The sequence below is a fragment of the Stomoxys calcitrans genome, chromosome 4, assembly GCF_963082655.1.
Source record: "Stomoxys calcitrans chromosome 4, idStoCalc2.1, whole genome shotgun sequence".
Taxonomy (NCBI): domain Eukaryota; kingdom Metazoa; phylum Arthropoda; class Insecta; order Diptera; family Muscidae; genus Stomoxys; species Stomoxys calcitrans.
Window position 1 is genome coordinate 128,759,030 of NC_081555.1, and position 23,102 is coordinate 128,782,131.

Sequence of the window (23,102 nt, forward strand, 5' to 3'; positions counted from 1 at the left end):
AACAACAACACCAAAAGGATATCCTTAAAAGTGTAATTTATTTAATAATATTTTTAGCGACATCTCTTGGTGGTTGGTCAGATGTTTCTTGATGCATTGTAATGTGCACTAACGACATGCATTGTTATATGCACTAACGACACCTAGCGTTTGTTAGCCTACAACATTAAAAGACGACATCTTGTACACATTTGCACTTAATATCGAAAACAACAACCATCAATATTGTAATAGACTAGGGTAAGAATATAACGCTACGATACTTTGCCCACTAACCACTGTATTGACAACTACAGCTGTCCCCATGACAGCACGCTTTAGGCTTTTCAGTGGATGTGATTACAACACAAAAAGTCAAAGGTATAAAACACTAACGTTGGTTCTTCAACAATTATTACGATATTTTTAAGTTTGATAAATAAAACAAAGTACAAATCCTCACACAAACCATGGCAAATAAGGAAGCAACAACGGCCCCACTGGATTCGCTGGACAAAGAGCAAATGAAAACAGTGAGTACCTTCTTTACTATCGCCGACTAGACCACATCAAGATGATAAAAAAAACTGAACTTTTATTGGCATTTTAGTTCACAGACTTCTTGATGTCCTACAATAAACTTTCCGAAATGTGTTTCACCGACTGCGTTAGAGATTTCACTGCCAGAGAAGTTAAGGAAAGTGAGGTAGGTCTACCAATCATTTAAGTTGGAACATGAAAATTGTTGGCCTTAATAATTTTGTTATTGTTTTTTGTTTGCAGGAGAAATGTTCCCTGAATTGCATGGAGAAATATTTGAAGATGAATCAAAGAATTTCCCAAAGATTCCAAGAATTCCAAATGATTGCCAATGAGAATGCTTTAGCAATGGCCCAAAAAACAGGAAAACTATAGAACCCTAGAATATAACCAACCACAACAAGTAGTTCATATCTAAAAAAAAGAACCTTGATTACATTCTCAGTGTTAGCTATTGTTACTAAAACTATTGTCTTGATTTTTACAAAAAACAAAAAAAAAATCAACTTGTTTTTTTAGTGAAAAAGAAAGACCAGGTTTGTTTTGCATTTCAATAAAAGAAATTTAAAGAGTTCCAAAAAAAAAGAAGACGTTCATTATTTATTAAATGTTTAAAAAACAAAACTTGAGAATTTTAGTGCCAAATATTAAAAACTTGCTTTAACGAAAGACAATTAAATTATTCTTTAAGATCTAAACAAAAGTGTGGGCAGACTTAAATTTAGAAAACAGCGCCATGTACGTTACGTTCTAAACTAAGGCTAAGGTGTGGTACACATAAAGAGGAGAACATAGGTTGTTTATGCAAAGAATACTTTTTGAACAAATCTTGGTAATTTGGCTTAAAGGCATGGTTTTTTTTTTAAATATTAATTCTAGCAACTTGTTTGCTGTAGTATTAAATTTAATTTCTTAAAATCTAGGCGTACTTTTAACGCTTTTTTACTTCTTCTGGTTTTTTTATATCCTTCGCTACTACACACTAAATCAAAGATCATTATTTCCTTTTAATTTCAAATTAATGTTAAATCACTTAAGTGTAGATTATTAAATATTAGTGAGGAGTTGATTGATAATAGGTGGTGGGGAGATTATATATATTAAGAGCATCCATAGTTGCTGTGGGGTTAATGGGTTGGCGTTGAACTCTCAGGGAATCCTTCGACTTCACTAATCAATGCATATTCCAGAATAACACGTCCTTCTTTATATCTGTGGGACAAATGGTAATAATATTTTATTGCTTGCGACAGTGGTTTGCTGTCTTATGTACGACTAAGAAACTTGCCTCTATTCGAGTACACCAAATACTATTTGTTTTCTCAAAGCTAGAGCAGAGCTATTCAACTAAGAGCTTTAATAAATCTATGCCATTTTTTTTAAAGGTGGAGACCTTCTTTTTTGGCGTGATGAACGTAGATTTATCGCAAAGGAACCCCTGGGATATGGGTATCCCGCCTTTCCTCCGACTGTCTGTGAATAGGGGTGGTTTTAAATTGAGAGTGGCGCCAGGTTAGCAGCCTTTATGTAATAAGGGAATCATACAGAGTTACGGACGGACGTAGCGTCTTTCCGGCGTTAGTCTTCACGGTCCTGTGAGCACTCTTGAGAGGATGTCAATACAGGAGCGGCGACTCAATCACGAGTTTCACGATATTCAGGGCGGTCAGACGGTGCTAAAAGCTTTAGCGTTGGGCCAGGTGATGTCGAGATTGGCTGCATCTTTTTCAAGGAAATTTTTTGAACTACGGGGATGGAGGTCAGGCTCTACTGGATGTGGGTACCCGCTGTTTCCTCCGACTTTCTGTGTAGAGGGATGGGTCTAAATTGAGGGTGGCAACGCGGCAGCAGCCGCATACAGGGTTCCGGGCGGATGTAGCATCTTTCCGATGGAGGTCTTCGCGGTCGGGAAGGCACTTGAGAATATGTCAATGCGTGAGCAGCGGCCCTATCGACTTTCACGATATATGAAGACACTCAGGTTGTTCTGAAGTAGAGATGAGCGCGTGATTTTGCACTCACGCTCACGAGAAAAGTTACCCCAGCTCGAATTTTGTATGTCGACTAACGTTTACGCACGCTCACAAGCCAAAAATTTTACTCTCGCACGACGCACGAGACAATCACGTCCCACTAGGCACTTACAAGCCAATCACGTCTCGCGAGATACTCACGACTCACAAAAATATCACGACTCAAGAATGCTCTCAAATTATACGGTATTATGCGGTAGAGCAAATACGACTTGGCTAATAAATGAGCAAATTAAATTAAAAAAAATAATAAGTGGTTATGCAGGGAAAAATATCACGTGATTGGAAAAATTTTTTGTTTTAGCGTGACTTGTGATTTTCTCATGTGTGTCTCGTGGTTGCTTCGTGAGCTGTGAGCATGATTTCACTCGCTCACGGAGGATCACGTGATTGGATTTCACTCGGGAATCACGTGACGTGATTCACTTTGAACACGACAACTCACGGGCACTGAAGGGTCTAGCGTTGGGCGGCGTGATGTCGAAATAGATTGCATCTTTTGCAAGGATAGTTTTTTAAACACGGGGAAGGGGATGGGAACGATGCGGCCGAAGAGCCCGCCAGGAGATCTCTGATAATCGCGCTTTGTGATAGAATATCAGTGAGCGTTTTCCCGCATCTTGATTGAGTGGATGTTTTCTAGACAACTGCGCGAGTGAAGGGTTGTTGTAGATCCAGGAACTCTGCGACTAAGATAGGTTGTTGTTGTTGTTGTTGTAGCAGTGTGTTATACACTGAGGCGGCAGCCCTTGCTGATGAAGAACTCCATAGGGTCAATCCGGTACGTACAACCGGCTGCTATGGGATTGACTAAGATGGGCTGCGTCCAGAGTGATCTGGGTCTGTCTGGCCAGTTGAACAGGTGACGTGTATCGTGGGGTCACAATCGGGACAAACATCTTGCACGTCGGAATTAATCCTTGCTCTGTAGGAGTTGAGGCGGCGACATCCGACGGAACGTAATTGAGCCAGAACTACTACTGGTTTGCCGGGGAAGGTCAATTTCATCAGGTGCAATGGGAGGTGGTCGTTCTCCACATTCACTCGGTAGCTGTTTACCGCATCCGCTACAGTGTCTGCATCAGTATTGTCTATCTCAGCTTGATATGCCGCTTAATCTGGAGGTTCTCTCTTGTAGCGCTGAACCTCACGCTCTAGATCATGTAGATCTACCTTAAGGCTTCTGGGCGGTGGATATCTATCCACAAGATAATGATTTGGATGGTCTCTGCGATAACACCCCAAAAGGTATTACTTAGACAGCATATAGCTATGTCTTCGCACTGCTAGGATCTTTGTCTCCTGATGGAGGTGGTCTACATGAGAACTGAGGGGACAGCCCGTCGCCGTTCGGAGGGCGGCATTTTGACATTCTGCGTGTCACAGAGTTGACGAGACCACACTGGCGCTGCATAACTTACCACAGACCGGCCAGTTGCTTTGTACGTGGTCAAGAAGGTTTCTTTGTTTGCACCCCAAGTGCTGCCGGCAAGTGGCTGGAGGACCTTGTTTCTACTTTTGACATTATCGCAAATTGCTGTGGCATGTGGGGAGAATGTTAAGAGCTGTCAAATTTGATGCCAAGTATTTTGGGACGCTTTATGGTCGGAATCATTTCTCCATCGACCACGTTCACTTCACACGTATTTGTAGTGAACAATGTGGCTGAAAATTTGGTGGCAGATATATTCAGATTTCTTGCAGCGAAAATATGAGTCAAGTTCGTTGTGGTAGATGTTTAACCTATCAAAGAAGTCAACAATGGTGAGGATTGGGCTGTTGTTGTGGTTGCATGGTGGCGAAAACCCTGTGACCGAGCATTAGACGAAGCAGAACGTCGCTTTTCCTGGGGGTGGGAAACTATGACTTGGGGTTGCTGGTAGGAGTCCTGACTGGTCATCGCGACGTCAGAGACCTGACTCGAAGGACATCAAAATAGGCAGACTTCTGCAGGATGTGCGATGGCGAGGAGGAATTGGAGATGGTCGATAACCTCGAAATTGCGAGAAGTCACAAAAATATGAGTGAACACCTGGATTGCACCAGATAGTTAGTCCACTGGTCATAATGAAATTCTATGAAGGTCTAATTTGGATGACTGAACACTATTTCTTCCTACGTTTTGTATTTTATGCCTTGGTTTTCCGTTTTTCTATTGTTTCTTTTGTCTTACAACTTATTGGGGCGTACCTCTGTCTGCATATCCCATCTTCTTGATCCCTTCTATCATCTTCTAGAGCGAACACAATGTACATAAGGTCTCCCGGTGAAGCTGCTAGCAACCGAGGTTGCTAGTCGCGTGCCCTCTAACCTAAAATAACCTAACCTTGTCCGTGCCCCAATTGCTGCCGGCTAACAATTTGAGGACCATGTTTCAAGTTCTTGCTTTATGCAGATTGAGGTTATTATTGTAACTAGGATCTGTTAGCTAGGCTTTGTAAAATATCTAGATTCAGAAACTCTGAGACTTAAGTTAGGTTGAAAAGAGGGTGCAAATATTAATCCGCCCCATGCGACTATGGACCTACACCTAAGCCAGTAATCGGCTTGTTGTGTGCTCTAAAAACTATGAGACTTGGAAGTAAGTCAAGTAGGATTTGATTTTGAGTTAAATCATCATATTCTTCAAGTTTGTCCGCTTCAATATTTGTATTTTAAGTGAACATAATTTCAATTTTTCATACAGCAATGATATTTTTAAATGATAAAGGTACAACAATTTTTTTTTTTAAGAAAAATTTGTTAAAAAATATTTCTTTCTATCAACACTTCTACCAAAACAGAGAACTGTATATGGGGTACAACTGCACTAAACATTCTGTTCTTAGCGGCGACTCGAATACATTGAAAACTAAACAGATTACATGAAATACGCTTTCTTGTCTACTTACTTTTGTGCGTCATCTGTTGCATACTCGTACATCCATCCCAATTTGGCATTACAATTCTTACACATTACATCGCGTACCATGTGGCGACCAGTAAGCATTACCCTCTCCTGGACATTGCTGAAGGTGAGATTGACCACACGTTTAAAGAGATAAGCCCGTCCTATATATTATTGACGTAATCGATGATGATTGTGATGGGAAAATGCATCAACCAGAATGGGGAAGCAAATAGTGAAAGAATAAAATTATTACAATGCGCAATTATAGCTGAGTAAAACATTTACAACAAATCACACAACTCACATTCATACATAGATAGAAAGTTCAACTTACCGGTGGCTCCTGTAAAGCGAGTGCTTATCAGCTGATTACGGTTGGTTAGGTTAGTTTGACACTGACCGCAGTTGAACAAGCGAATGCCTCCTAAATGCTCCAAAAAAACACGACCCATAGCGCTGCCAGACAGACGGAGCGTTTAAGATAATTTTCCTCCGTCGTCAATTAAAAATCCAAAAAATATATTGACGGACGGTATGTGTGTAATGTGTAACTGAATAGAACGTAGTTACACACAAATGATGATACGATGATGATTTCGATTTCGTGTATCCACAGCGCTGCTGTGGCTTGTCTTGTCTTGTCTTGCCTTTCACTGTGTTTATTTTCGTTCTGTTCTTTATGTCACTGCTAGTTGTTGTTGTTGTTGCTCATAATTTTCTATTGAAATTTCTTCAGACAATGATTTTTTCTTGTAGGCCAATTTGGTATAGAACTTTGTTTCAACGGCACTTAACTTGTGTGCAAAATAATTCTAGTTAAATGAAATATAATTTTGGAAAATTATAAACCATTAGAATGTGTTGTTTTGAAATTTGTAATGTTATTTGTAATGCTGTTATTTTTAATGTTTTTAATGGTCTTCAGAGAACAAAGCTAAAGCTAAATTGTCTACGGCGGCTAAAAGAACAAAATCATGGACAACGATGACGGCATAAAAAATTGTAACCGGTTACTTGACAAGTGTTTTAACGTAACGTAAGGCCTAAAGGTAGAGTTACATACATCGCGCAGCACTTATGCGTGCGTGTCGTAAAAAATTAAAATACTTTGGTTTGCATAGTTTGAGTTACACAACAAATGCAGGCATCTGACGGAATAAGTTAACCAACTCTCAATTTTGAACGCGATTCAGGGCGCAAAACACATGATTCAAATATGTTTTCTGTCCAAAAATTGTTTTGCAGTTAGTAAATTAGAGAAATTATTTTATGATTTTAATATTAAACTACATCATTGACAATTTCGTCTGAAATTAACTTTATAATGACATAAATAAGCTGATTTTTAGAAATTCATGCGCAGTAAAAGACGCATTGTATGTAACTCAACCCAAAAGAACGTATGAGGGCGTTTCTGATTGCTTAAGCACGCATAAGTGTTTCGCGTGGTATGTAACTCCAGCTTAAACAGAAAAATGCATGTCTGCAAACAATTGCTAAAAAAGCAAAGAGCTAAACAAATTTTAACTTTGACCACCAAAAACACTACTACACGTGTGGCAACACTGAGCGATTATCACTTTCAAGCGTCAAAGTTGACATTTTGTTTTTACTTTTCCGCATTGCTTTTGTGGTATTTGAGTGCAGAGTTGCATTTCTGCAACCCGACGCTCGAAACCAAAGCTCAACGCGTTCATTCTGTTTTGGCCTTTAAAGTGGAGTTACTTACTATGCGCAAGCGTTAAAAATGCAACTTTGCAAACGAATCCTACAAAAGCGTAGCGCAAAAATTAAAGAATTTACAAAAGACGGGGCTTTAGAGTATGTGCGAAAACTACAATTATTAACTCGGAAAACACCAGCCATTAGCAAAATTCCCGGAACAAAGAGAACCAAAATTAGATGTAATTATTTTTAATTTTTGGTGTATAAATATATAATTCTAATAATATATGAATTCGTCAATAACAATGGATCCTTTCCTCTTGTTTGTCATCGAAGACATGTTCGTTCACAATGTCGTTTAAAATGTCATGCTTGATTTTCGCGGCAACTATATAAAAATGTCATAAAATTTACTATCAAGTTAGTTAAGATCCATAGCATACATGTTGGTCAACTGCTACTACCTGTTAAATTTGTGATGGTACCACCCAAGATATATTCATAAATATCTATCATTTGATCTCCGCCTTTCCAAAATTAACAAATTATATAGCCTATTCCACCTTCCTTGCCATATTCGTAATCTACTCCCGAATACGTTTCATTCGAGTTCCATATGGTCATTATCGTCCTATATGCCTATTTAAAAGGGGTTTGGGTCTGGGCGGCCCCCCAGTTAGTTGGATTCAATTTTTAATATGAAATTTGTACTCCTGAATACCTTTCATTTGAGTCCCATATTGCCACGATCGGTCCACGTTTATTTTTGGGAACTTTTGAGGGGGTGGTTCCGCCCCACTTGATATATCAAAAATCATATAACCTATTGCTCCTTTTATGATATCCAACAACTGTGCCAAGTATGGTTCAAATCGGTTCATAATCTGATATAGCTGTCATATAAACAGATCTGGGGACTTGACTTCTTGACCTTCTAGAGGGCGTAATTCCTATCCGATTTGGCTGAAATTTTGCAAGACGTTTTTTATTGTTACTTTCAACAACTATGTCACATAAGGTTCAAATCGGTTCATAAACTGATATAGCTGCCTTATAAACCGATCTGGGATCTTGACTTCTTCAGCCTCTAGAGGTCGCAATTATTATCCGATTTGCCTGAAATTTTGTACGACGGATCCTCTTATGACCATCAACTTACGTGTTTATTATGGTCTGAATCGGTCTATAGCCCGATACAGCTCCCATATAAATCGATCTCTCTATTTTACGTCTTGAGTCCCCAAAGGGCGCAATTCTTATTCGAATTGGCTGACATTTTACACAGGTCTCCAACTAAATTATATGATTTAATTGTGGTCCAAACCGGACCATATCTTGATATCGCTCTAATAGCAGAGCAAATCTTTTATTATATCCTTTTTTGCCTAAGAAGAGATGCCGGGAAAAGAACTCTACAAATGCGATCCATGGTGGAGGGTATATAAGATTCGGCCCGGCCGAACTTAGCACGCTTTTACTTGTTTTTTTTTTTTTTTTTTTTTTTGATAAAAACAAGCCTTATATTATAATTTATGATGAAAAAATGTATATTTCCCCCCTGGGGTAAATAAAATCAACGTTTATGATCATTGGACATATATTTTCCAAGATATGTTAACCATTAATGTCAACGATAAGTAGGAACCCTTCAAAAAAATGTTATCGTCTTAGATAATCGGTTGCAGATAATCGCTTGAAGCATACCGTGGTTTAGTTACAAATTGACGGCCGAGGTAAACGAACAAACCTTTATACAATGGCGGGTTTAAAAGTAAGATTTTGAAATTTTAAAAGTTATGGAACTAATTTTGCGAATAATCATTGGAAATTTATATTTATGTAACTAACGAATTGTGAAGAAAGTGAAGCATGATATCGTTTGGTGAAAGCAATAAACATTTTGTTGGATAAGAAAGCAATTGCGTTCAATAAATCTAATTATTTACTACCGCCAAGTTGCTATGAGTCAACTTTAGAATGTGACAAAAAACAAATGAAAATGAACTTTGGATTCCGATCAAATTTGTTTTTTAGGCATCGATCTATATCGCGTAAGGTGTCGAGAGGACTAAAATTACCCGTTATTTAAAATTTCGTCAACAGGCTTTCACGTGGCCTTAAATCGAGAGATCGGCTTATGCTCAGCACGGGTGTCGAGGCGTCCAATACAATCCATTGTTTCAAATTTTTGCGAATTCGATTAAAAATGTGCCTTTAATGGACTCAAGACCCTAAATCGGGAGATAGATCTATCTATAAACAAATTTCGACAATACTCCACACGAGAATCGAAAGGTCTAATAGAACTCATTGTTACAAATTTCAACTAAATCGGATAAATTAAATGCTCCTCATAACTCCAGACCCTAAATCTGTAGAGCGATCCATATTCAAATATGATCCGATCTCGACTATAGCTGGTGCAGGTATAGTGGCGCTTAATATAACTTAATGTTCCACATTTCAACGAAATGGGGTAATAAACGAGACTTAAAGGGGCTTAAGACCGATTTGTATGGCAGATATATCAGCGGGTCTATTGCAACTCACTGTACTCAACGTATTCCCCTAATCGGCAATTCGGACTATATGGGAACCATAAATTTATTTAGCCCGATATGGACCATATTCAGTACGGATGTTGAGGGTTCTAATATAACTCAGTGAAGAAAATTCTAGCAAAATCAGAAAATAAATGCGCCATTTATCGGCTCAAGACCGTTAATCGGGTAATCGGTCTAAGCTTAAGCCAGTTTGACTTAAACAGCTGTTACTATGCATGTGTGTATTAAACACAGCTCGTATAGCCTGTTTGTCGATGTTGAAAAATAAATCCAGGCGAATAGAAGACAGTCATTCTATTAGTCTATCTAGAGGGTTTTTGGCGTTTACTACATTGACGAACCCATTTATATATCGAAATATGTATTTATTATGTATTTATTATGTAGACGACATAGGAGTGAGGAGGACAAGTTGAGCCTTTTGATGAAAACGCATTTTCTACAGCATACGATCGAACTTACGGAGACAGCAGAATTTTGGAATAATGCGGTTTTTCGAAAGTTTATCATAACAGAATTTTTGGCAAAGGAAGGCTTGAGGAGTTTCCAATTTTTTAAGTCACCCCGACCCGATGGAATATTTTCGCTGTTACTACAGAAGGAGGCCGACTATATGGCGCCCCATCTAGCCACTATTTAAACAGCGTACCAAGGACTTGCCTATACTCCGAAAGCATGGCAGTGATCACAGGTGCTATCTATACCCAAGTGCGGCTAGGCAAGTTATGCGACACCAAAGGCCTACAGACCCATAAGCCCGTCTGTCCGTCCGTCTGTCAGTCGGTCCGTCTGTCCGTCCGTCTGTCAGTCGATCCGTCTGTCCGCCCGTCTGTCTGTCGAAAGCATGCTAACTTTCGAAGAAGTAAAGCTAGATGCCTGAAATTTTGCACAAATACCTCTTATTAGTGCAGGTCGGTTGGGATTGTAGATGAGCCAAATCGGCCCATGTTTTGGTATATCTGCCATATAAAGCGATATCGGATCTTGACTTCTTGAGCCTCTGGAGGGCATAATTCTTAACGATTTGGCTGAAATTTTGCACCAAATGTTTTATTTTAATTTCCAACAACTCTGCTAAGTATGGACCAAATCGGTTCATAACTTGATATAGCTCCCATATAAATTCCGATTTCGTCTCTTGACTTCTTTAGTCTCTAGAAATTTTTATTCGGCTTGACTCATATATTTTACATGAAGTGTTTTGTTCTAACTTCTAACAACTGTGCCAAGTATGGTTCAAATCAGGTCATAACCTAATATAGCTTCCATATAATCCGATCTCGGATCTTGACTTTGTGAGCCTCCAGAGGGCGCATTTATTATCCGAATTGCTTGAAATTTTGACAGAGTGTTTTGGTTATACCATTAACAACTGCGCCAAGTATGGTCCAAATCCGTTTACAGTCATATATAGCTCCGAGGAAGCAATTCTTATCCGATTTGGCTAAAACTCTGCACAACCACTTTGAGTATGACCTTAACAAAAGTGTTATATATGGCTGGAATCGGTTCTTAATCTGATATAGCTTCCAGATCCCCCAATTTTATTGCTTGAACCACTATAGGGCGCAATTCTCATCCGACTTGGCTCAAATTTTGCCCAATGAATTCTATTGGGTTGCCCAAAAAGTAATTGCGGATTTTTTAAAAGAAAGTAAATGCATTTTTAATAAAACTTAGAATGAACTTTAATCAAATATACTTTTTTTACACTTTTTTCCTAAAGCAAGCTAAAAGTAACAGCTGATAACTGACAGAAGAAAGAATGCAATTACAGAGTCACAACGCCAACTATATGAAAAATCCGCAATTACTTTTTTGGGCAACCCAATACTTTGGTCTCCACCACCCAAACCCCAAAGATATAACTCGGTATAGTTTCAGCATAGCAATACTTATCCATTATCCTTTGATATCGGAAAAAGAACTTTACAAATGCGATCCATGGTGGAGGGGTTATAAGATTCGACGTTAGCAAAACAGTCCGTGCCAAATTTTGTGCAGATCGGTTGAAAATTTTACCTACTACGGCCATTAAAGTAAAAATCGGGCGATACATATATATGGGAGCTAGATCCAAATCTTGATCGATTTTGTTATAATCTTTCAGAGGATCAGTAACAAAACTGTCCGTGCCAAATTTTGTGCAGATTGGTTGAACAATTTTAGCTACTACGGTCATTTAAGTGCAAAACGGGCGATTCAATATATTGGAGCTATTGGGTTGCCCAAAAAGTAATTGCGGATTTTTCATATAGTCGGCGTTGACAAATTTTTTCACAGCTTGTGACTCTGTAATTGCATTCATTCTTCTGTCAGTTATCAGCTGTTACTTTTAGCTTGCTTTAGAAAAAAGGTTTAAAAAAAATTATATTTGATTTAAGTTCATTCTAAGATTTATTAAAAATGCATTTACTTTCTTTTAAAAAATCCGCAATTACTTTTTGGGCAACCCATATATCTAAATCTGAAACGATTTTTACCAAAATCAATAGTGTTTGTCCTTGAGCCAAAAAAGCGATATGTGCAAAATTTCGTGATGATTGGACAACAAATACGACATGCATTTTGATTACAAGAATACATGGACTCACAGACGGACAGATGGGCATGGCTTAATCGAATCAGAAAGTGATTCTGAGTCGATCGGTATACTTATCAATGGGTCTAGCTCTTGTCCTTCTTAGCATTGCAAACAAATGCACAAACTTATAATACCCTGTACCACAGTGATGGTGTAGGGTATGAAAATGTGCAGATTTTCTTTACTTTTAGTGTCACAGGCTATGTGGATTTCATTAGATTTTCCATTTAAAGGCCGTACTACTCCGTTCACTTTTCGCAGCAATTTCTTATAACCTATTTTTGTAACGACTTTAGTTTAAAGTTATAATACAAGACAATTTCATTCTGAATTAATGTTCATTTATGATTACCATCTGAAAAATAGAAATGCAAAAGTACCAACTTTAATATAAAATTCCTTAATATCAAGTAAAAAATTGTTCGTCTAAGGAAATTTTTTTCTTAAAAAGTCTAAAATTAGACAAACATATTCAAAATTAGTTCTCAGTGATATTTTCAGTGAAGGAATTTCTCGTTTGAATAAATATTGAAGAACTTTTCATCAATTTTCTAATTCTAATTAAAAAAAACTCTACTATCATGTATTAATTTATAGAATTAGCCCATAAATAAAAATCTATGCATATTTAACCTTAATGGCATCATTACAGTGCATTTATATTTAGATTTTCTAATCACCATTATGGCAGCATACATACATTAAACAAGAACCAATCTTCAATAATAAACAAAGAAAGACAGCTTTAAGATGTACTGGTACAACAAAGAAAAATAACACACGCCTCCTATTATGGCACATATTCTTCGGCCTAAGTCTTTCTTGTTCAAGGCCTGCTTTCAATGTGACACCACCTGCATTAGTCCCATTTATAGATAACCTGTTGGCAGAGTCCATTGTACATTTAATTACAAAAAGTAATTATTTTTATATCGCATCAACGTGTTTTTTTCGGTTTTGGTTTAGAAATGAAAACGCTCAGTTCACCCAAGTGGATCAACTAAGCCGCTTGGAATTCTTGAGCCACATTTTTCTGAATTCAGTAAAAAGCTGTTGTTCAGTGCCAAAACTTCGACATCAATGGGGCTTCTTAATGTAAGAATGGAAAATTATTTAAAAAGAAAATACATTACTGGCTAGTGAAGCAATAATTTTACATAAACACAAGAAATGTGCAATAAGAAAGCAATCGATTATGAAGCGATAATCAAGTAATGCCGAAATCTTATCAAAAACAACCTTTATTGCGGATTAACTACAAAAAAGTGGTCACAAAAGTGACTTTTATATAATGACTGTTTGTTATCAAGGGAATAATTGTGGTAATTTACAAGATAGATGAAACTCGTGGTGGAAAATTCAACGGAATTCGAATTTTAATAAAAAATTTATTGGGTTGCCCAAAAAGTAATTGCGGATTTTTCATATAGTCGGCGTTGACAAAGTTTTTCAACGGCTTGTGACTCTGTAATTGCATTCTTTCTTCTGTCAGTTATCAGCTGTTACTTTTAGCTTGCTTTAGAAAAAAAATGTATAAAAAGTATTTTTGATTAAAGTTCATTCTAAGTTTTATTAAAAATGCATTTACTTTCTTTTAAAAAATCCGCAATTACTTTTTGGGCAACCCAATATAACAATTATAATTTTCATAGAAACATCACTGACCGTGGATGACCAAATTGCTAAGGCAGACGAATGGATGAGAGCGGTAAATGATGTGCTCCTTTGCAGACGTCGAAAGGCGAAACCAAGTAAGGTCAAGTGGTGAATCCGTGAGCTGGAAACAATGCGGCGAAACGTCAGGCGTGTGAGGAGGCGATTCCAAAGAGCCAAAATCAACTATTGATTAGGAGTAAGGAAGATCACTTTAGGAGATTTGTACAGGACAACAGAGATGATCCATGGGGCAAGGTATAACGCGTGTGCCGGCGCGCTGGGCCACAGGGTTCTAGTCAGGGTGACCTGGGCGGTTTTAAAATGGGGGACAATGTGTTTTGTGTTCTTGGCCCGAGCGTGCTAGGGTGTTAATGGGAATGATCTTTCCCGATGCGGATGATCACAAATAGGCTCCCAGTGTGGAGATGATCGTGCCTCCTCCAAGTCTGAAAGAGTCTGGACAGTGTCTGCCATCTTAGAAGCGGGAGATCACCTGGCATGGACGCTATGAAGGCTATACCTGAACATGTCGAGTTGATCCTCACACGATGTGTCGAAGTTGGAGACATGAAGTGTTAGTAAAAATGGAAACATGTGTAGTATTTTGGATTGTGCATTTATTGCAAAAGAGAATACCTGTAGATGGATATATTATAAAGCAGAAGTCACTACGAATTTATAAGCAACTGCAGCTATCGAAGCCATCAACAAGTCGTCAAGATAAGAGAAAGGAATTTTCGGCTAGTGATGGATGGCTTACAGGATTTCTTAAAAGAAGCGCATTTTATAATTTAAAAACAAGTAAAAGCGTTCTAAGTTCGCCCGGGCCGAATCTTGGGAACCCACCACCATGGATCGCATTTGTCGAGTTCTATGCGCGGTATCTCTTTTTAGGAATAAAATATTGAATAAGAACTGTTATACTATTGGAGCTATATCAAGTTATAGTCCGATTCGGACGATAAATAAATGCTGAACATTGTAGAAGTCATTGTGTAATATTTCAGTTCATTCGGTTAAGCATTGCGCCTTGTAGGCACTCTAGAAGCAAAATCGGGAGATAGGTTTATATGGGAGCTGTATCAAGCTATTGATCGATTCTGATCATATTAGACACGTATGTTGAAGGCCATGAGAGAAGCCGTTGTACAAAATTTCATGAGAATAAAGAATATATATACTTTATGGGGCCTTAGACGCATATTTCGAGGTGTTACAAACAGAATGACGAAATTAGTATTCCCCCATCCTATGGTTGAGGGTATAACAAGTAAAAGCGTGCTAAGTTCGGCCGGGCCGAATCTTGGGAACACACCACCATGGATTCTGCTAAAATATGGGAGCTATATCTGGTTAAAGACCAATTTGGACGGTATTTGGCACAGTTGTTGAGAGTCACAACATAAAATTTTAGCCAAATCGAATAATCGACGCTTGTAAGGGCTCAAGGAATTGGGCGATCGATTTATATGGGAGCTATATCATGTACTCGACCGATTTGAACTGTACTTGACACTAATTGACACAATTGTTAGAGGTCGTAGCAAAATATCGCATGCAAAATTTTGGCCAAATCGGACGAGGTGTTACAAACGGAATGACTAGATTAGTTGTGTTGAACCTTACCCTAATTTTCAGAAAAGCCACATCTCGGAGATGGGTGGTGCGATTTATGCGAAATTGTGTGCTTTAAGTAACCTAAAACAAAAAAATTGGTATTCAAATTTTGGATGGGGAACCTAGGGGAGCCGCCCCACTTCAAAAACTCACCAAATATATTTATAGACTAATCACGACAATATGGGATTCAAATGAAAGGAATTTGAGAGTGGAAAACGAATCTGATATTCAAATATGAAGTTAAGTGTTTTGGAGGCCGCCCCATCCCCAAAACACTCCTAAATCGGACATATTTACAGATCATGGCAATATGGGGCTCAAAGAAAGGTATTTGAACCTTACCCTAATTTTCAGAAAAGCCACATCTCGGAGATGGGTGGTGCGATTTATGCTAAATTGTGTGCTTTAAGTACCCTAAAACAAAAAAATTGGTATTCAAATTTTGGATGGGGAACTTAGGGGAGCCGCCCCACTTCAAAAACTCACCAAATATATTAATAGACTAATCACGACAATATATGATTCAAATGAAAGGTATTTGAGAGTGGAAAACGAATCTGATATTCAAATATGAAGTTAAGTGTTTTGGGGGCCGTCCCATCCCCAAAACACTCTTAAATCGGCCATATTTACAGATCATGGCAATATGGGGCTCAAAGAAAGGTATTTGGGAGTAGAGCCCGAAATTGATATCGATTTTCGGGACCAAGTTTCTGGGGGTACTCCTCCCAGCCAAGTGTTTGGGTGGGAGCCCCTCCCGCCAAAACAACCTCCAAATAGGACAAACATACTGATCATTGCAATATGTCGCTCAAATGAAATGTCTTTGGAAATAGAGCACGAATCTGATATCAAAATTCGGTAAAAAGTGTCTATAGGGCCGCCCCTCCCCCAAAAGCACCCCCCAAGTGGACAATTTTACCGACCATAGCAATATGGGGTCGGTATTTTAGAGTAGAATTCGAATCTGACATCTATTTTCAGAGCCAAGTCACCGAGTGGCCTCTTCCCCAAAACACCCCCCAAACAGGACTTATTTACTGGCCATGGCAATATGGGGCTCAAATAAAAGGAATTTCGGGGTAGAATACGAATCTATATCCAAATGTGGGACGCTTCATCCCACAAACTATTGGCAATATGGGGTTTAAATAAATGGTATTTGATGCTGATAGATCTTCTGAGTATCATAGGGACCACCCCATCCCTCAAAACACCCCTAAATCGGACATAAATATTTACTGACCATGGCAATATGGGACTTAAATAAAAAGTATTTGGGAGAAGAGCACGAATTGATACCGGCGGAGCGGAGCGGGGGAATATAATTTTGACAAAAATTTTAAAGAAATAAAATTTGTTTTATTTTTCACTCTTATTTTTTTCTTTAATTGCAGATTTTGTGTTTGGCTTTAATTCTTGCCTCCATTCCTCGGATATCCTTGGTAAATATCCTTCATAGAAACAATTAAGTAGTTACTCCTTTTTTTACAAATATCGGCACATTTTTAGTCTCAAAATATAGTTCCCACTCTTTTGGTTCATGGTGGCGCTGGGGATGTCAGCGATGAATCGATACCCTTTAAGAAGATCGGAGTTAAGTTAGCAGCTCGTGTGGGCTATGAGACTTTAAAGAAAACTGGAAGTGTTGTGGAAGCTGTTCAACAGGCAGTCCAGTCTATGGAGGAAAATGACCAATTCAACTCTGGCTATGGCAGCGTCCTTACATGGGAAGGCGATGTTGAAATGGATGCCTCGATAATGGATGGTTCCACCTTAAATGCTGGATGCGTATCTTTAGCCAAAGACATCTTGCATCCCATTGCCTTGGCCAGAAGTGTTATGGAAAAGACCAGGCACATGTATTTGGCTGGTGAGGGAGCCATGGCTTTTGCCGTTGAAGAAGGTTTTGAGATATTGCCCGAAGGCTCATTGGTAACGGAAAAGTCCAAAAAGGCTTTGGAAGATTATAAGAACAGCTTGAATGGTACCAGTGCTAACAAAAAGCAAAAGTCATGTCCTGAAATAGGTGACAAAATATTTGGATCTCCTGGCACAGTGGGCGCTGTGGCCATCGATGCTTATGGCAATGTGGCTGCTGCCACCTCCACTGGTGGTATAACTGGTAAAATGCCTGGCCGCATAGGTGATTCACCAATTTTGGGAGGTGGCACTTATGCTGACAATGATTCGGGTTGCGTTTCGGCCACTGGACAAGGTGAAACCATAATGCGTTTTAATGTGGCCTCCAAAATTTTAGCTCTTATTGAACATTTCGGTATGTCAGCCCAGGATGCCACCGCAAAGGTGTTGGAAGAAATGACGCATCGCTTCAATCAAACGGCTGGCGTAATAAGTATCGATGGTAAAGGAAATTTGGGTATATATTTTACATCGAGGCGCATGTCATGGGCCTATCAACGTGGTGAGGAACTTCACTATGGCATTGATAAGGATGAGGATATTGTGGAAATTGTTGGTGAACCAAGAGTTGAATTTCTTTAAATAAGGGTTTGTAAAAATTAAAAAAAATTTTAACAAAGATAATAAAATTTTTTAAATGATTTTTTTTCGAAAATTGTTTTTTTTTTTTATTTGGATTTAAAGCGGCTGCCCGATGAATACAAAAAAATGTTTCAAAGTTTGGGTTAGGTTAGGATATTAATCCACCCCATGCCACCATGGAGATACACCTAAGCCAGTAGTCCGCTTGTTGTGCGCTCCTAATACTAAAAATTTACTTCGAAAAAGAAAATCTATGTCAGGAATTCCGGGCTACTTACAAAAATCCCTAATTGTTTTTCATACCATGCCCTTAGTTCATGTTTGATATTGTCTCCCACCTTAGTGCCGTTGTCTGTTAGCCGCGATATGCTCTCATGTCTCATCATCTACCCCGCATGCCATACACAGGCTATCACTCGCCGCACCAATTTTGCACCGATTTTTGTTTCTAAATTTACTATTTATAGAAAAATTTTTTCAAACATTTTTTAGTTAGAGTAAATTTTGTCTAAAATTTGTTATTTTATGTAAATTTACTATTTATAGGAAATTTATTCAAAGTTTACCATTTATACAAAATTTAGTTTTTGTTGAAAAATTCCTCAAAATTTTCTATTCATAGGAAATTTGCTTAAAATTTTACTTTTCATAAAATTTTTTTAAAAATTTAATTTTTACAGGAAATTTTCTCAAAAATTTACTTTTTTGGGAAATTTTTTTAAAAATTTACTCTTTATATATTTTTTTAAAATTTTCTATTTACAGAAATTTTTCTAAAAAAATTTTACTTTTTAAACAAATTTTTTTTTTTTAAATTTTCTAGTTATAGGAATTTTTCTAAAATTTTAACAAAAAAAAAAATAATAGAAATCGTCACAAAATTTATTGTTAGTAGGAAATTTTCTTGAAATTTATTATTTATAGAAATATTTTCAAAATGTACTTTGTGTTGGAAATTTTGTTAAAATTTAATTTTTATTGGAAATTTTGTCAAAATCTTGTATTTAAAGAAAACTTTTTAAAAATTACTTTCCATAGCAAATTTTCTCAATTTTTTTTTAACTAATTATAGAAAAAAACAAAAATTGTCAAATTTTATGATATTCGCCCTAACTGACAAAAAACTTAAAAAAAATTCGGCAGAGCCCGGCAGGGATTCGAACCTGGCCACACGGACCAACAGCGAGAGTCGTTGCCGTTGTCTAGCGTTCAAAGCCATCAATACAACTTCCAACAGAAGCACAGAATCATGTGCACCATGGAAGCAGTGTAATTGTCGCAGAAAAAAAGTCTGTCATTTCACGAAAACACATGCACTGGGAAAAAGTACAGCTAATAGACAGGGTTGTCGAGCGTGGTTAATGTGGTAATTGTATCATAGATGCGTTTTCGCTATTAATACGATTCAAATACAACATACCAACGCACGGCCCTTGAAGCCATCACTCCTAATATGGTTGAAATGTCTCCCAACCAAAGACGAAACTCGTCCCATAGTGGTTGGTGTGTGTTGCTATCTCTGACTTTCCTTTTCCATTTGCAAAGAAAAATCTTCGATCATTGAGCTCGTCTCGAAAGTGAAACAAACAAAAATGTTCAAAAAGTTTTGTGTTTGTTGAAGTTTTGTCAAAAATTATTTACATTATTTACATTTAGTATACATTTTTATCGAAATTTACTTTAATTAGAAAGCAGAGACACAGCCAAGGGTGTCTATCGGGTCCGAACTACCACGAAAAATCCTATTTTTCGAATGTTAGCGCGTATACGTACTTATTATAGTTTTGCTTTATATAAGAAAGTTTGCTCAAAATTTTCTCAAAATATTCGTTGAATTGAAAAAATTTTTTTTTTAAATTTTACATTTGAGAGGAAATTTTGTCAAAATTAAGTTTTTGAGGGAAATTTTCAAAATCACATTTTCTTAAAATTTAAGGAAATTTTTTTTTAAATTTTTTATGGAAAATTTTCTCAAAATATTCTTTTAAAGAAATTTTTAAAAAGGGGAAATTTTGTCAAATTTTACTTTTGAGGAAAATTTTGCAAAAATTTACTGGTTTTTGGACAAGGATTTTTTTTTTAAATTTACTTCTTAACAAATTTTTGGGAAATTTAAAAAAAAATTGTTTTATGGCAAATTTTCTTAAAGTTTTTTTACGAAAACTTTCTAAAAATTAATTTTTTAGAAAATTTTTTCAAAATTTGCTATTTATTGGTTACGTAAGGTTTTTTAAAGAAATTTTCTGAAAGTTTTCTTTATATAGAAAATTTTGTCAAAATTAGCTTTTTATGGGAAATTTTCTCATAATTTACTAAAGGGTGTTTTAAGCTATTATCTTTTTGGCAACACTGGTTCAAACAGCTCACGCACGTTTCATGTTTTGTTTCATTGTCAAACATCTTCAGTTTGATCTATAATTTAACCATAAATCGTCTTAAAAACGAACAACACTTGCAAGTTGTGCAATCGCGCTTCATCCATTTAATGACGAAGCTCATTTTTTGGCACAAAAAGTCACAGTTTGGTACGGTTTATGGGCTGGTGGCATCATTGGACCGTACTTCTTCAAATATGAAGTGAATCGTAATGTAACTGTGAATGGTGAGCGCTACCGTGAGATGATATCCAATTTTTTTTTGCCCAAAATGCAAGAGCATGACGTGTGGTTTCTACACGACGGTGCCACATGTCACACACCACGCGTAATAATGGAGGTGAGTTAGTGCAATCGTTCGATTTAACGCTTTTAGACTATTTTTTGTGGGGCTATGTCAAAGCTCATGTTTATACAGACAAACCCGCTTCAATTAACGCATTGGACGACACCATTTAAGCATTTGTTCGTGAGATATCGGCCGTAATGTTGGAAAGAGTATGCCAATATTGAACTAAGCGGATGAACCATTTGAGGCGCAGTGACGGTCCACATTTGCATGAAATAATCTTCAAAAATGAAATTATATGGACCGTACTATCGATTCAAATAAAGATTTCATGCATTTTTCTAAATTTTATGTTTTTTTGAAAAATTTTACTATAGCTCTTAAAAAATCACCCTTTATTTATGGGAAATTTTTTCAAAATTTACTATTTATGGGAAATCTCTAAAAATTTACATTAATGGGATATTTTTTTTTTAATTTAAGTCATGAAAAAATTTTTCCAAAATTTGCTTTTTATAGGAATTTTTTCTTAAAATTTACTGTTTATAGGAAGTTTTTTTTGAACTTTAGTATTTCGTATATAATAAAAAATTAATTTTGATAAAATGTTCTAAAATTTGCTTTTTTGTAGAATTTTGTAAAAACTTACTTTTTATAAGGAATTTTGTTACAATTTATTATTTATGAGAAATTTTTTCCAAATTTTCTATTCATAGGAAATTTTCTCAAAATTTACTATTTATAGGAAATTTTCTCAAAATGTACTATTATAGGAAAATTGTTCAAATTTTCTCAAAATTGGGAAAATTGTCTTCAATATACTATTATAGGAAAATTTATCAAAATTTCCCATTTGTAATAATTTTTTATAAGAAATTTTCTCACAATTTACTATTTATAAGAATATTCATCATTAATAGAAAAAAATTTTAGAATTTTTTGTTTTCACAATGTGTTTTTTGGGCATAACTTTCTCAAAATCTAAAGTGTTCGAAAAGTTTCTATTTAAGGAAATTTGGCCAAGTTCCTAATTGTGGGAATTGTTTTTCCCTTGGGGTACGTTCCTCTTGGAGAATATAAACTTCAGAACAAACTCCCTTTCGCCGAATGAATTGCAAGTTTGCAACAGCGTTGCCAAAGCAAAGATTTTGTTTTTTTTTTCTTTCAAATATTTTTTTTCTTTCATTAATATTAAGTTTATTTGTTTTTTTTTATTTCATTTCTCATTAAATAATTTACAATAGTTTTGCTTACTTTCTGCTTTTGATAAATAGTTAATAATAGGGGATTGTTTTGGGTTGTATTTTTAAGTTATTTACTTATATGCATACCTGTTGTTATTTCTTTAAATTTATAAAATTATACATGATCCTAAAGGGGATTAAATGATGATTTTTACTTTGTTACATAAATTACCCTCATTTTGTATATGCACTCTATATATATGTATATGTTTTTTACGTCTTTTTGAATTTGGTTTTATATTAATATTTTTTTTTTGGTTTATAAAACTTAAATATTCGAAATGAAAATACTTTCAAGGCAGGATTTTAAAATGTTTTCAAAATTTGTATTCATAGGGGAATTCGTGGGAAATATACTACTTTTTATAGGAAATTATCTCAAAATTGTTAAAATTTACTTTTTATAAGAAATTTTGTCAAAATTTACTTCTTATAGGAAAATGTGTCAAAATTTACTTTTTATAGGAAATTTCAAAATTTACTTTTATAGGAAACTATCAAAATTTGCTTTTTGTAGGAAATTTTGTCAAAATTAGCTTTTTAAAGGAAATTTTGTCCAAATTTACTTTTAATAGAAAATTTTGTCAAAATGTACTTGTTATAGAAAATTTTGTCAAAATTTACTTTTTATCGGAAATTTTGTCAAAATTTACTTTTTAAAGGAAATTTTGTCAAAATTTACTTTTTATAGGAAATTTTGTCAAAATTTACTTTTTGTAGGATATTTTATGAAAATTGACTTTTTATAGGAAATTTTGTCGAAATTTAGTTTTTATAGGAAATTTTGTCAAAATTTACTTTTTATAGGAAATTTTATCAAAATTTACTTTTTATAGGAAATTTTGTCAAAATTTACTTTTTGTAGGATATTTTATGAAAATTTACTTTTTATAGGAAATTTTGTCGCAATTTACTTTTTGTACGAAATTTTATGAGAATTTACATTTTATAGGAAGTTTCGTCATAATTTGCTTTTCATAGGAAATTTTGTCAAAATTTACTTTTTGTAGGATATTTTATGAAAATTTACTTTTTATAGGAAATTTTGTCGCAATTTACTTTTTATAGAAAATTTTGTCAAAATGTACTTTTAAAAGGAAGTTTTGTCATAATGTACTTTAAATAGAAAATGTAGTCAAAATTTACTTTTTATAGAAA

The 23,102-nt window shown here is 35.9% G+C and overlaps 3 protein-coding genes across 3 annotated transcripts; 2 read left to right on the forward strand and 1 right to left on the reverse strand.

Moving 5' to 3' along the window:
- Positions 1–333: 333 nt before the first annotated feature.
- LOC106090324 (mitochondrial import inner membrane translocase subunit Tim9) lies at positions 334–1,087 on the forward strand. Its single transcript, XM_013256481.2, has 3 exons — positions 334–512; positions 590–685; positions 763–1,087. The coding sequence occupies exons 1-3, from the start codon at positions 450–452 to the stop codon at positions 892–894; spliced, it is 291 nt and encodes a 96-aa protein (XP_013111935.2). The 5' UTR covers positions 334–449; the 3' UTR covers positions 895–1,087.
- A 4-nt stretch (positions 1,088–1,091) lies between these two features.
- LOC106090323 (protein yippee) lies at positions 1,092–6,365 on the reverse strand. The gene is made up of 3 exons (XM_013256479.2): positions 5,777–6,365; positions 5,444–5,603; positions 1,092–1,731 (listed from the first exon to the last, which is right to left on the reverse strand). Exons 1-3 carry the CDS (start codon positions 5,892–5,894, stop codon positions 1,647–1,649), a joined length of 363 nt encoding a protein of 120 aa, XP_013111933.1. The 5' UTR covers positions 5,895–6,365; the 3' UTR covers positions 1,092–1,646.
- Positions 6,366–8,863: 2,498 nt separating this feature from the next.
- Positions 8,864–18,057, forward strand: LOC106090322 (probable isoaspartyl peptidase/L-asparaginase GA20639). The gene is made up of 3 exons (XM_013256477.2): positions 8,864–8,878; positions 16,929–16,976; positions 17,044–18,057. The coding sequence occupies exons 1-3, from the start codon at positions 8,864–8,866 to the stop codon at positions 18,034–18,036; spliced, it is 1,056 nt and encodes a 351-aa protein (XP_013111931.2). The 3' UTR covers positions 18,037–18,057.
- The last annotated feature ends 5,045 nt before the right edge of the window (positions 18,058–23,102 follow it).